At 28.7% G+C, this 14,415-nt stretch overlaps 1 protein-coding gene across 4 annotated transcripts in view; it reads right to left on the reverse strand.

Annotated features, from left to right (window-relative positions):
• The window catches only part of LOC142327526 (ATP synthase subunit s, mitochondrial), an 86,919-nt gene that overhangs the window by 4,356 nt on the left and 68,148 nt on the right, over positions 1-14,415 (reverse strand). For all 4 annotated transcript variants that reach the window (XM_075370662.1, XM_075370661.1, XM_075370664.1 and 1 more), the window contains 2 exons: positions 13,064-13,278; positions 3,581-3,743 (listed from right to left, as the gene is read on the reverse strand). In XM_075370662.1, coding sequence (XP_075226777.1) covers positions 3,581-3,743; positions 13,064-13,278 — 378 coding nt within the window. The remainder of the gene's footprint in view (positions 1-3,580; positions 3,744-13,063; positions 13,279-14,415) is intronic.

Genomic DNA, 14,415 nt, shown 5'->3' on the forward strand with positions numbered 1-14,415 from the left:
TCCAGAGAAAATTTTATAAATTCATATCGTCTGTCTGTAACAGGTATAGCTGAGCTGTTCTAGCAAGGCGCTTTTTCCTCTACTTACAGCCATACATCTACCCTCCTCCGCAAGCACATTCCTATAACTGCTTGGCTATACTTTATTTTTTTTAGACTTTATTAAGACATCATAATTCCAACAGTGTTGCATCTTTTTCATTCATATATATTTCTATATAACTTAATGCAGCATATAAAAAATGATTCATCGGTTATCAGTTCCTTAAATAGTAATTTAAAGTAATTAATCCATTTAGATGATTTTATTCTGAGTCACATTTTCCTTTTTCTTAGATCATAAAATTTTTCTTAAATATCGCATGTTTCCCCAAAAAGACTTTAGTCCACCTTATAGTTTTCCTCAATCTGGGAGACAAAAATTATTTTTTTTTTATTTTTCTGCAAACTTTTACAATAATTTCAAACTTTTAAATATTTCTGTTTTACTTCTGTTGATCTGGTTCTCCAATAAAAATTTAACAGAGTAAGAAAGACCAATTTTATTTCTCTTCTACATTGATAATAACCAAACCATTCTTGCTTGTATTCACTCTATGGTGAACCACATGAGATAATTTTGCACCAGTGGCTTTATAAATTAAGTTTATAAGGTAAATGGGCTAGTTTACATTTTTAGGAGTATTCCCACTCTCACAACGCTCCACTACCAGTTTCTTCAGATTTCTTCCCATTCCACTACAACCTATGACTTTTAGTACAAATGGAGACAAAGATCAGTTTTAGATTATCTACAGCAACATCTATAACTCCATTGGGATATGTTCGGTGAAAAACTGAGAATCTACTTTAAATGATTTAATCATATCCAAACCCCCTCAGAGAAGCACAAATAAATCAATAAATAGAGACCCTTGTGGCTCAATATAAGTGAATTCTCTTTGACTGTTCCCATAAATTACCTGAACATTCAAAAACTAGTACATTACACATCCTATTTCAGATTATACAGTTTTCAAGAATTAATTCCTCCTGAGCTACCTCCTGTTCCACAGATGTTCCATTACTGCAGCACCAAAAGAGAATGTCTTACCTCTAGTAAATGGTCTTTCCAATTTTTTAAGGCCCACTTCCAGAAAATCTCTCCCATCCACTCAAATAGACCAAAGCTAAGAAATATTCTTTGTATGCACAAGTAGACCACTGTCAATTTATACTCATTCATTTTTTTCAGAGCTTATTATATAGTCTGATAACAAGAACACAAAAAACCACCAATAACTACCATAAAATAGCACTTCGTAACATCTCACTGATTCTCTTAGCTATTCGGTTCTGCCACTTATTCTAAGCCAGTTGATCTGACATGTTAGGTCACACACCAACAAACCGTAACACTTCCAATAACCCATAACTCATTTGGATAAGACAACTGGCCCATTTGTGATCACATTTGAAGGAGGAGAAGTAGGCTTGATTTATTAATATTTGATGGGATATTTCTCATTACACACTTGCTATCGCTCGTAAATGACATGTTTGATAGAAATCACATATGTATTACACTTAGTGGTGCCATGTTTGCTGTAGGCAGTCATTTCGGTTTACTTACTTCTTGAAGTAAGCAAGTACTTCTGCATTCGCTTACATTTTATTAATTTTGTGAAATTTACATTATAGTAAGCGATAAGTCATCACCATTTCTCATACCCAAAAGGCATTTTGGGATTATAACAGAGATTCTACCATTTTCCTTCAGAATAACAAAAATTATATCGCCAACCAGACAAGGTACATATTTAAACTAACCGATTAATAACTAAACAAAGAATACATTACATTAACATATATAAAGACTTGCAAATTAAAAAAAAACTTTGTTACAAAATAGCATCCAGAATAATAAATTATTAAACCGAAAACACTGTTACCAAATAATTACAACAGTCCAAAAATATGTATAATGAACCGTTCAAATTGCTAATACATAAATTTTAATTTAAATTAACTTTTTTATCATTATTATTTAAAATATGAATAAGTCAATAAAAAAAAAACTGCTTCTATAAACATACGTTGGAAAGAAACACAAACTCAAGAAATCTGCAATTTGATTTCTTTTTAATTTCTTCTTTGTTACCGAATCAAAATGTAATAAAATTAACAAATGGACTAACAAAGAGCAAGATTCAATTGTGGTAGTAGACCCTGCAATATAAAGAGGTCCACCACCATTCATCATTTATCACTGCACACAGAACATAATCACCAAACACGGTATATCCATCAAATGAGAAAAAGTTTTAAAGAAAGATAAAATAGACACGCTAAAGTCTTCCACAGCAAGTTAGAATCAACACACACTTGCTTCATCGACACAAACCACAAATCCATCATCATTAAAAACGATCTTGATATTCTACACATATAAAACAAAAAACCAGAACATATCACACTTAAAACATTATGAAATAAATAAACATGCAAAAATATACAAAAATGATATACTACATGAATAGATACAATTCAAGTTCAACACAATTTTTGACCGCATTTTTTCTCTATAAAATTAAAAATATTTGTTAATGCTAATCAACTGATATCACTGTGAGAATAGCCAGCACTAATCAATGAAGATGGTAGCAAAATGTGTAAAAGTTTTGAAACATGTTACAGAAAAAAAATTTATTATAAAATTTGGTGTTCAGTGTTGTTTCAAAGGTTAATTTATAATTAATCTATAATTTGAATAAAGTCATTCAACCGTTAAATATTTAATAATTTCAGTTTGATTACTTACATTTTATCAGTCACCCAAAATTATTTTTCCTTTCAACCAGAATCCAACAACTTCTCTTGTTGTTTTTATACACTTTTGTTGTTTTTATTCTTGTAAAATTTTTTGTTTTATCTTAAATAAAGGTAAAAATGGAATTTACAAATTGAAAAGTGAAAAAGAAATTTACAAATATACAGAAAAAATAGCGGACTTAATCTGGAAAAGAAGATTATTGTTTTACCAACATTTATGCAGAATGAACAACCAAACCTTGACATAATAAATATTTCATTTCTACATAAATAGAGCCACAAAGACTAACCGGTTTAAATAAATAGAAACAGATCTAAAATCATTAAACACTTCTAAGGATCTGTGATCTAAGTTTCCAGAGAGAAAGAAAAACAAGGATATAAACCTGAATAAATGGGCGGGGAAAAAGGCGGCAAGTGAAGGAACAACTTAACAACTGAGCAAAGGAATGAAAACCTTTTGGGAAAAGAAGTCTTACACTATACAAATGTTATTCACTGTGGTCAGAACAAAAAGAAAAAAGTGAAAAAATGAAAATTGTTGAAAAATCCAAATAAAATAGAAAACAAAACCAAAAAAGAAACATAAGAGCAGTGTCTCACTGACCCAATCAAAATTATATATAATTTTTCAGATAATGATTCAGATCTTGTTACAAGGACCTTTAACAATCTTTAAACAATCAATAATCATAACTCCAAGGGATTTTCATTAATTTTGAAAATAACTAAATTAGAACGCTTTTTAAGAAGGATAATATAATACATACTCTAATTGTTTTAATGATTTCAATCCTTCTACAGTGACATCATCACACTCATTAATTTCAAGATCCTCCAGTGAATATTTTAGAATGTGCAACAACTTAAGCGCTCTATCATCTATATATTGGCACTTATTAAATTTAATTTTATCTACATATTTGCATCCAACTGAAAAAGAAAAAAATTAAAAACAGATATTAAAAGTACAAAATTTCTATATTCCAGCCAATTATTTACTTTTAAATTAAAATCTGGACCATTTTATTTACATATTTCAACTCAAGGATTGCATTATATAACAGGTCGACAAGAATAAATGATTGTTCTGTTGTAAGACACATAAGTACATATGTGTGTCAGAAATACAGATGAATATTCAAGGTGATTTTTTTTAAAGATTATCGGTCCAGTGATTTGCATTCTCACAATCACACACAAAACACAAACCGTATAACCATAACCTTAAGGTGGAGAAAAGGCTTTATTTATAATACATAGGAATTTTCTGTAAACCAGTATTGTGTATTATGCTAATTTACATAAAACAGTAAACCAGTAAAAAACCAAGTATGCTAGTTTGTTTAAAATTAAAAAAGAAAACCTTTTTGACTTATTTGGATTTAAAAATTTTAAATGGCTGCCATTTTGAAAAATATTATTAGATAAGGTTGTTTATTTTTCAAACAACAGGTGTTTATCTTGGTAAGTACCATGCTAAATTTCAATGTTAATTAGTCAAACCATTCTGGAGATAAAAATTATTTAATAAAAAAATTAAAAAAATGGCGGCTAGCGGGAAAACAAAACATTTCTGTTCCCATGTTTATGGGAAAGTTTTTCGTTATTTTAATATAAGAAAATCACTGCAGAGTTTTAGCAGCCTATTTTAAAAACACCTGGTATATATAAAATGTATTCTACATCTAGTTGATATATTCTAACTGAATTTCACATAAATTATTCTCCTGCTAGCGTATGAGATAAAAACAAACTTTACGCTATACATATGTTAAACAATAGATTCTAAAACTAAATAATATATATACACGAGGTCTAATTACAACGTATCTTTTTCCCACCAAGGTGGTGAATGCAAGAGTGTGGAGGAAACATACCTTCCAACAATCCATTAAAATGTTACAATATACAATTTGCTGGTGTATTTATGTGTATAATATGTGATTATACACTATAATGTATATATACATTATATAACAGAAAAAAATGTACTCATTATACATAAAGAACACTTTACAAGAGTAATCTATCACTTTACAAGAGTTATCTCACTTTACAAGAGTTAATGATGCAAGACAGAATAATATTAACAAAGTTAAGAAATATTTTAAAAGCTAAAGAAGCACAAAATAAAAATCCTTAAAAGAATAATAACGAGGTATAAAAATACATACGTAACTTTAAAATAGGCCTATGATGAATAAGTAAGCAAAACAAAATAATTGCAAGCTCACACAATTTGCTGTTAACACAGATGACAAAAACAGTATTAAAATAAAAGTGCAACATTTAGAAGAGATAAATGCTGAATTACGAGAAAAAATTGATATTCTGAAACATTAAATACAGAATTTTCCTAGAATAATAAGCATCCAAAGACAAATTACAAACATAAAGCAGCAACACCTTTACACATACATTTGCTCAGGTATACTCTGTGAAGTATGAACCTCAAAAGTAAAAATACAGAGTTTGACATTGAGACCTATAGATACGTCAAGCAATATAAAAACCATGTATATAATAACAAAGGAAATATTGCTTGAAACTTCAAAAAATCCAAATAAATAACATCTTTACTGCAAGAGAAAAGAATTATTGTTAAGTATAAGAGTGCTATTGATGTTATAAAAGTGCACAGTATATTAAGTAGCAATGCAATAAGGTTATAAGTTGATATTGAAACATAAAAAAAACAGAGATTAAAAAAAAAATATTAAATCTTTTCTTGAATTTAATTAATAAAAATAAAAAAAACATTGAAAAAGATATAATCAACAGAAATAAAATGGCAGATGATAAACAAATACAAGTACTGCACAAATATTATAGTAAAAAATCAAATTGTTGGAATAACATATTAGAAAGTAATAAATAAAGCATACAGGGAGATAATGAATGAAAAATGAATATTTATAGTTTATAATAACTGTTGTGGGGTGAATGATTTCAATTTAAATAAGTGCTACAAATGTGGTATGTATGGACAGTCTCAATAAATGTACATTCTCAATTATATGTCGCATTTGTTCAATGAATCATCTCGATAGAAAAAGTAAAAATAAATCTACTCCCCAGTATATAAATTGTTTACACTCTAATGAAATATTTAACACCAAAACGAATGTTGAACATGCTCCTTCAGATTACAAAACCTATATTCATACGTTTCACAGTCTATGAATATTTATGATTATATATATATATATATTACTAATATATATAAATTTTACTTTTTAAAGAACAACCCAAGGAGTTGACTATCCGTTTAATCAGTTATTCACAAATGAAAAGTAAAAACACACTGGAGAGAGTAAATTTCAAAAAGATGCGTTACCATTTGATACTACTTGTGAAATATTATTCTCTGATCTACAGGACAAAACCACGGGTGACATCATAATAGAGGAGTTAGTTAAGTTTAGAATTACATATTTTAACATAAGAAGTTTGAGGAGATAATAATTAGAAATGCTGTTATTACATCTATTAAAAAGTTAAACAGACTGTGATACCGTTTATAGAAACTTGGTTAAATTATAGTTGGAAATTAAATTCAAGTAAAATTGATGGTTATAACGCATATATGAATGAAAGCTACTTAAGTAAAGAATACTGAGTTGTTATATATGTAAAATCAGAGATAAATTATAAAATACAAATAGAAGAAATGGAATTGACCAATATTCTAAAACTAGTTACCATTACTGAATAATGAAAAGGTTTTTCTAAGTGTAACATACAATGATTTTTTGAATATTTTCAGAATTGCAATAATTTCTAAAATCACTAACTGGAAGTGATTTTAATATTATTGATATTAATAAATTAGATTGAAAAAGTATAAATTTACAAAGTAATTCTGAATCCTTTAAATTCAGATAACATTCCACATTTTAAAAGCTTTACTAGATCTTGTTACCACATATATGCCTAATTTAATATTGGCAGACAGACACGGAATAGCAACTCATATGAGAGCTGGTGCACAGTATATGAACGCACTGATACAAGCATCGCTACAGCTGCGCAGTTCTCCCAGTAAATTAAAAATTTGTCGTCGACCACCACCTGGAGAAGACCAAGAAGAAGAAGAAGAAGATAGAAGTTCCCTGGCTGGCTCAACATGGGACCTCCTAGTGGATGCCAACATCCCTGCTGGAACAGCAGGCCTGGCCGGTCCACCAAGCGAGCCACTGGACACAGACGCTACCTTCCCGCTCCAGCTCGCCGGGCTTTAATCACCCTAGCCGGCATACTCAGCAGCAGTAGTCGGCCCAGCATGGGTTCACTTAGGGAGAACCGCCTCAGCCGCACCAGTGAAGGACGACCGACACCAACCTGATGCTGTGGTGGTCTGGGGTCCACCAATGCCACGCTGTAGTGGGAACCCAACTGCCGCTGATGGAAAGCCTGGTCTGACTTCAATGGACAAGCCACAACTCCCCTACTTTGCCAGACACCAGCTTCCAGACCAAATAGCTCTTCACAGAGCTAATGCAAAATACGGTTCTTTTTAGTGCCACCACAAGGTTATGAATTATGAGCCGTCGAAGTCATTCTACAACAACAGCCCTTCCCAGGGCTACCATAAGGTTAGTAAGTGCCATGTGCCGTCAAAGCCATTTGGCGACAATCTATATAAGAGAATAATTCATGTATAATGCTTGCATTAACTCAAACCTCGACATACTTTCAATAACACTGTATTATGACCTAACAGATCATTAACCACTCTTTCTGGATACTGCACAAGAAATTATACAGAATAAGAATAGTAGTAGAAATAATGTAGAGAAAATAAATCATAAAAAAATTATACGATTATAAAGTCAAACAAATTTTGATCTGAAATATCAAAATAAAAGATGAGAATGAAACGACAGAATTCTTAATCAATACTACAGTTGAGATTATGTGTAAATCAACATACATAATAAACAATAATAATAATAATGTACCTACACAGCTGTAGATTACTTGGGAACTAATAACATCATATAATGTTAAAGAATGATTAAGACTGCTCTTACTTTTGGTTTTGTATGGAAAAAATACAGAAAATGAAACAATAAAAAATTGTACAAAAATATGCTAAAAATTAAATTCAATGCTAATAATAGCAAAAATGAGATACGAAGAGTCTAAGCTGAATGAGTATAAAATTGATCTAAAAGAACATTGAATTTTATGTACAGCACAACTGGCAGAAGTAAAAAATTCAGTAAGTAGTTTTTTGTATAATAGATAAAATAATATGAATGAAAATTTAACTAAAATAGCTACTATAGTATATTTTGGAAGTGTACGATAAAATACAGAGGATCCATTAAGCAAAAAATATCCAGTTATGCAACTAAGCATGGAAACACCAACACATTAAAAAATTGTATATTTTTAAAACCAACACAACCTCTACTGAAGTTATAAATACAATAATGCAACTAAAAAACATGCATGCTAAACTCACAGAGGAATTTTGTGGATATATTACTAATCCTTTAGAATTGTTAATCAATCTGACATCTGCGAAAGGCATCTATCCGAGTCATTTCAAATCAGCAGAAATAATTCCTCCTTTTTAGTTAAGCAATAGTAAACTAACTACAAATTATAGGCTAATACTTAACAAAAATATTTGAAAAAAATGATCAAACCTTTTGGAAAGAAAAATATTAAATCTAAGTTTCAGTTTGGTTTTAGAAAAGATAAAGCAATAAAAGATGCCATTGCTGAAATTATAACATCAACTGGTGAAAATTTAGATTGTAAAAAAACAGAAGCTGCAAGTTTTTTTGGATTTGGCAAAGGCTTTTGACAATGTTAACTATAATTACTTCTAGACAAATTAGAAAATATGGTATAAGAGGAAATAAATTGCAATTAATAAAAAATTATTTGTATAATAGAAAACAATTTTTGAAAATTAATAATATAAAAAACATTCTATAACATTAGATAATGGTGTGCCATAGGTACAGTACTTGGGCCATTGTTATCTAAATTGCATATAAATGATGTTTTTATAATGAACTCAGATACTGAATGTTATTATAGGATCATAAGCAAATTATATAGTTTTACATAAAATTAACAATTGGGATGAAACTAAGTGAAAGCCATAACATTTATTAAAGAATATAAAAGACTACCTATATGTAAATAAATTATAATTAAATATTAACAAAACAATTTGCATGACATTTTCAAATCACATAGACTTATTATCCAATGAATTTAATTGATATATTGAAGGGAAAGTGATTAAAAAAGTTGAGTAAACTACGTACGTATTAAGGAATAATCATTTATCAACACTTTCACTGAAACGATCAAATAGGTAGTATTGTGTTAAAAACCAAATATATGATTTATGCTTTATACAAGCTTAGTAACTTAATATGCTAAAAATCTCTACATGATTGTGTACAGGTTATATTATAATATGGTTACTTCTGGTATAATTGCATGGGATATAGCAAATAAAAATATGAAAATGATCATAATGTTATCAAGATTCTCAAAAAAAAAGAATAGCAATGCTGTTACCCAATAACTCAAACAAAAGGTACACATTAAAAACAATCACATTACATTATAAAGAACTATAACATAAATATGTAAATAACACTTCCACTAGATGAAAAACACAAAAGCGTTTTTCACTCTAAGATGAAAAGAGTAATACTTTTACCTAAGTCAACAATAAAAAAACAAAAAAAATGTACACTTAAATACATCACTGTTTTATTTCAACTTATCACCTGAACTCAAAAATATAAGCTTCAAAAATATGAAAAATAAATTGGAAAATTGAGTTAGAACAGTAAAAGAAAATGAGGTGTATTTGAAATAGAGAGAAATTTAAGTATTAAGAAAAATGTAATGAATAATTTTTTTTTAGTTATTAAGTTTAGAAGGATAAATGAATTAAAAGTTTATTATGTATTGCCGTTAGATTTTTCCAGGCTGCGTACCAATCTTTAAGCATCTCTGTAGGGTTCAGTATGTAGTTATGTAATGTTTTATGTAATTATATATTGTATCTTATTCTGCAACCTGATAATGATCAATAAATAAATAAGTCTGACCACAAATCAGGAAAAAAATAGTTTAGATGAACGCTTTCTAATTCTAATTTTTGAAGTAGTCCCTGTACGGCTCTATAACTTAATCTAGTTATATAAATACAAGCTGTGCTGTTGCATTTTTCTTCTAGTTCTCTTGGCTCTCAAATTGCGACTACTTCAGTTAAATCATCAATTTAGTGAACAAAAAGAAATCACAAGGAGCATATCTGAAGAGTAAGGAATCCGGTGAACAGAGGGAATTCTGTCCTTATTCTATACCATTCTTTAATTTAAGTATATTGTCGCTAAACGCTTGCTGAACCATACAAACTTTTTCACTTTGATATTATTAAGCTTTTAGCACACCATCATCCAGTAGCACTAAACACATTCTGTAATCGCACACAAAGTACGATATGACAAGCATATGTAACACAAGTACAGGACACTACTGTCAGACAGTGACAGACTCACAGTGAAAAAAATTGCACACGCACATTAGTCTACTGGTGCTGGCTTCTGGTCAGTTATGCCACTCAAGTTCTTAGGCTTTCCAAGAAAAAAACAGGCAAAGTATATTGATGCTATACAAGTGTTTGTGAATATTTTCTTTTTATAATTTAAAACAAAAAAAAAACTTATCCATCAAATACTTCTGTATGTACTGGAATCGTATTTGCTTCCTACAAATTCACTTCTACACTTCTACAAATATCATCAAGCATTATAAAATCCCCATAACAGTTTCCCCACCATTCAGATTCATCATTAACAAGGGATGAGTGAGAAAGAAGAAATTTTCCTATCTAAAATTCCACTACTTCATGGAGTAACAGCATCATTTTGCGTGTTGTTTATAAAAGGAATCATTAAAGGTCCATTATTTTATCAGGATAAAAAGATGAGTGACTCTTTAATTTACATGGTTGTATTTTATATTGTACATGGTCTTTATACTTTTATGGTTGAACAAAGTGTCTTATTCAAAGCATTGATCTATGTAAGACAGGAATTTCAATAAATTATTTACTTTACTCATTATACAAGGGCAAATGTAAAAAAATATTAATACAATTTGGGAAATTAAATGGTTAAATTTAGTTGAAGTTATAAATAAAGAATTTAAAATAATGAATATCAGACTTTAATGCAAAATATAAATAAATCAATATTCATTGAAACAATTTTGCTCCTTAAAGGAGCCATCTGGTCTTTAGATATATATCATCTTCCATCTTACCTAAAACCACTAACGAGTTATGAACATATGAATACACAAGTTAAATCAAGATAAGATGTTATCTAGGGGCAAAATAAAAAAATACATAAAAATGCAACAATACAAGATAATTTTCATTAACAGCATCAATTTCTTTGTTATTCATAACACATTACTTTTTTTTTGCTGATCAAGGACCACATGAAGCAACAGTGTATCACTCCTTTCCTTTTCCTTTCCAATTCCTAACCTAATATACATATTTTCAATTTCTTTGAAAGAACCAATTTTAATTGATATATTCCAATTTCTCATCTTCTTTTCCCATTCTCAAATTACTTTCTCTAGAGCAGTTAAAAAGTGTGGGCGATTAACCACGTCCTGTCTTACTCCTGTTTTAATTTTGATTTCTTCTGAGAGTTCTCCCATGAATTTCATTTTGTATCTTGGGTTTGTAAGAGCCTGTTTATAATGTTAATTACTTTGGGATCCACAGTCATAATTCTAGAATGTTAAATCAGGAAGTTCAATCGATTGAGTTATATGCTCTTTTGAAATCTAAAAAGACATAGTTTCACATAGTTTTTATTCGTAGTCATTCTGTCCCTTATTATTTTCTATTATTATTATTATTATTAATTCCGTGCTAATTTTATTTTTAGTTATTAAAAAGCAAAATTAAAATATATTTACTTTATAGTAATGGTCAAGATCTGCTGTTATCTTAATATAAAAATCTTCTATTTTTATACATTTTGAGCTCATTTATATTTGTTTTCCTTATAATTTATTTATTTATTATTATTATTTATTATTCCTTATTATTCAGTTATTATTCCTTAAAGACATTTTATTTTAGATACTCCTTAAAAATTGTATGGTCTTGTCTTAATAAAATAATACTTAAAAATTTCCATAATTAATTTCAATGTTTAAAAAATAATTTATTTTAATGTAAATCATTTAAAAAAAGATTTTTTTTTTAATTAGCAGACGTGAGAAAATATATTTTAAAAATACAGATTTTTTTGTCTTCAGATTTGACTGGTTTGATGCAGTTCTCCATTATTCCTTATCTAGTGCTAGTTGTTTCATTTCGGTATATCCCCTACATCCTACATGCCTAACAATTTGCTTTACATCTTCCAAACGTTGTCTGCCTGCACAGTTTTTTCCTTCTACCTGACCCTCTAATAATAAAACGACTATTCCAGGATGCCTTAATGTGTAACCTATAGGTCTGTCTCTTCTTTTAACTATATTTTTCCAAATGCTTCTTTCTTCATCTGTTTGCCGCAATACCTCTTCATTTGTCATTTTATCCACCCATCCGATTTTTAACATTCTCCTATAGCACCGCATTTCAAAAGCTTCTAATCTTTTCTTCTCAGATACTCCGATCGTCCAAGTTTCACTTCCATATAAAGCTACGCTCCAAACATATACACAAAAATATTTCCCTTACGTTTAAATTAATTTTTGATGTAAACAAATTATATTTCTGACTGAAAGCTTGTTTTTCATGTGCTATTCAGCATTTTATATTGTTCCTGCTTCGTCCATCTTTAGTAATTCTACTTCCCAGTACAGATACAACTCTGCTTCTGCAATTCTGCTTGGAAATTTTACTTCCCAAAAATACAGGTACAAAAAATTATCCAGATGAAAGTATAAAAGTGTATCCCTCACAGACAATAAAAATAAAACTAACAAAATAAAAATTAAATTACAACTCATACCATTATATCTAACAAATTTTTGAATTTTAAATAGTTTAATTTATAACTTTATTTATTTATCCCATACCGCTTTGTTCATTCAATTAAAGGGATTTAATTATTAAGCCACTAATTTTAGAATAACTTTCATAAATGAAAACTTTTTTTTAAAAACTGACAGTACTTAATCAAAATATAACATAAAATTAAACAAAATTATTTTGTTACAAAAAAGATGCTCACCAAAATGTTGAAATCCAAAGTATGCAATACCTGAATTGGTTGCATCAACTTCTTTTAAAAGATAATTTCCTTTATCTTCTTCATTCAGAGGCAGATTATTGTAATGTCTAATATAATTATTTGAATGAGTCCACTTTATTAAAGCACCATTTCTCATAAGCCATTCTGCACAAGCTCTGTCAGGACCGACTAAATTTATTCTGCTTTTTGATACCCTGTAAAGTTATTGTCTATTATAAATCTACATTTAGCACAGTTTATTTATACTATTTATAGTTTACATTTTCTGAAACTATGATTTACTAACGTAATAGTTTCAGAAAATGTTACCATTCATCCACATCCTGGATTCCATAAGTTTAACTATATATTATTTTTTTTTATAAAAACTAAAAGTGCCATTATCACTTCACGAAAATCGTGAAACAAAAGTTACACTATGGGTCAAATATAAAGCAAATTTAATGTAAATTTTAAGAAATATAACAGAACAGAAACCAAATCGTGAAGTTTGGTATTACACAACAAATAAAATCATAATAAGAGATTGTACAGAACCACTACTGCCTAAACAGAAAGAATTACAGTTCATGATAAATTTATAAATCCATCAATAAGAAAACTGAATGAAGACAGGAAAAAACTTAATAAACTAAGAAAAAATAAAAAAATAAATAATTTGTACAAGTGTGCACCAATACCACTTTCATATAATCCCACATCATCAGTTGTATATAAAGGATATAATCTATACAAAAGTAATGTAACATTGGCTGGCCAAGTTACATAGTACAAATATTTTATCTATTTATTTTATTTTAAATTTAATTTCAATTTTTAATTATGATGTCATATTTACATAAATGTAGTTATTATATTAATTGACTTTATATGTTTTTGTACATATATTTTAATCTTAATTTTAATTTTAAAAAACGTTATGTTTGATATGTAATTTTGTTTAAATTATATATCTTATATACAATTTTGATATATGGGATCCCGCAAAAGTGCTTTTGGAATAAAAAATAAGGTACGTGCCATTTCATTTACTTTGTAATTCTGTACTTGTGTTAGTACAATAAGTACAATATATTAGTACAGAGTAATAAGGAATAAGTATTGACTTGAGAAAAAAATTATATATTTATATACATAAATATAAGGTGTTAAAAAAGTACTCTGTAGTTTTAAATCAAATATAATTTATTACATTTTGACTTACAAGTGTATGCGTTTCATTACATGAATGTACAAGTCAAATGCTTTTTTCACCTCAATGTAATTCAATATGAACACCATTTACAATCCTGCACACATCAAACTTATAATCTACATTGTTCTACACTCTG

This window comes from Lycorma delicatula, chromosome 7 (genome assembly GCF_047948215.1).
Source record: "Lycorma delicatula isolate Av1 chromosome 7, ASM4794821v1, whole genome shotgun sequence".
NCBI lineage: Eukaryota > Metazoa > Arthropoda > Insecta > Hemiptera > Fulgoridae > Lycorma > Lycorma delicatula.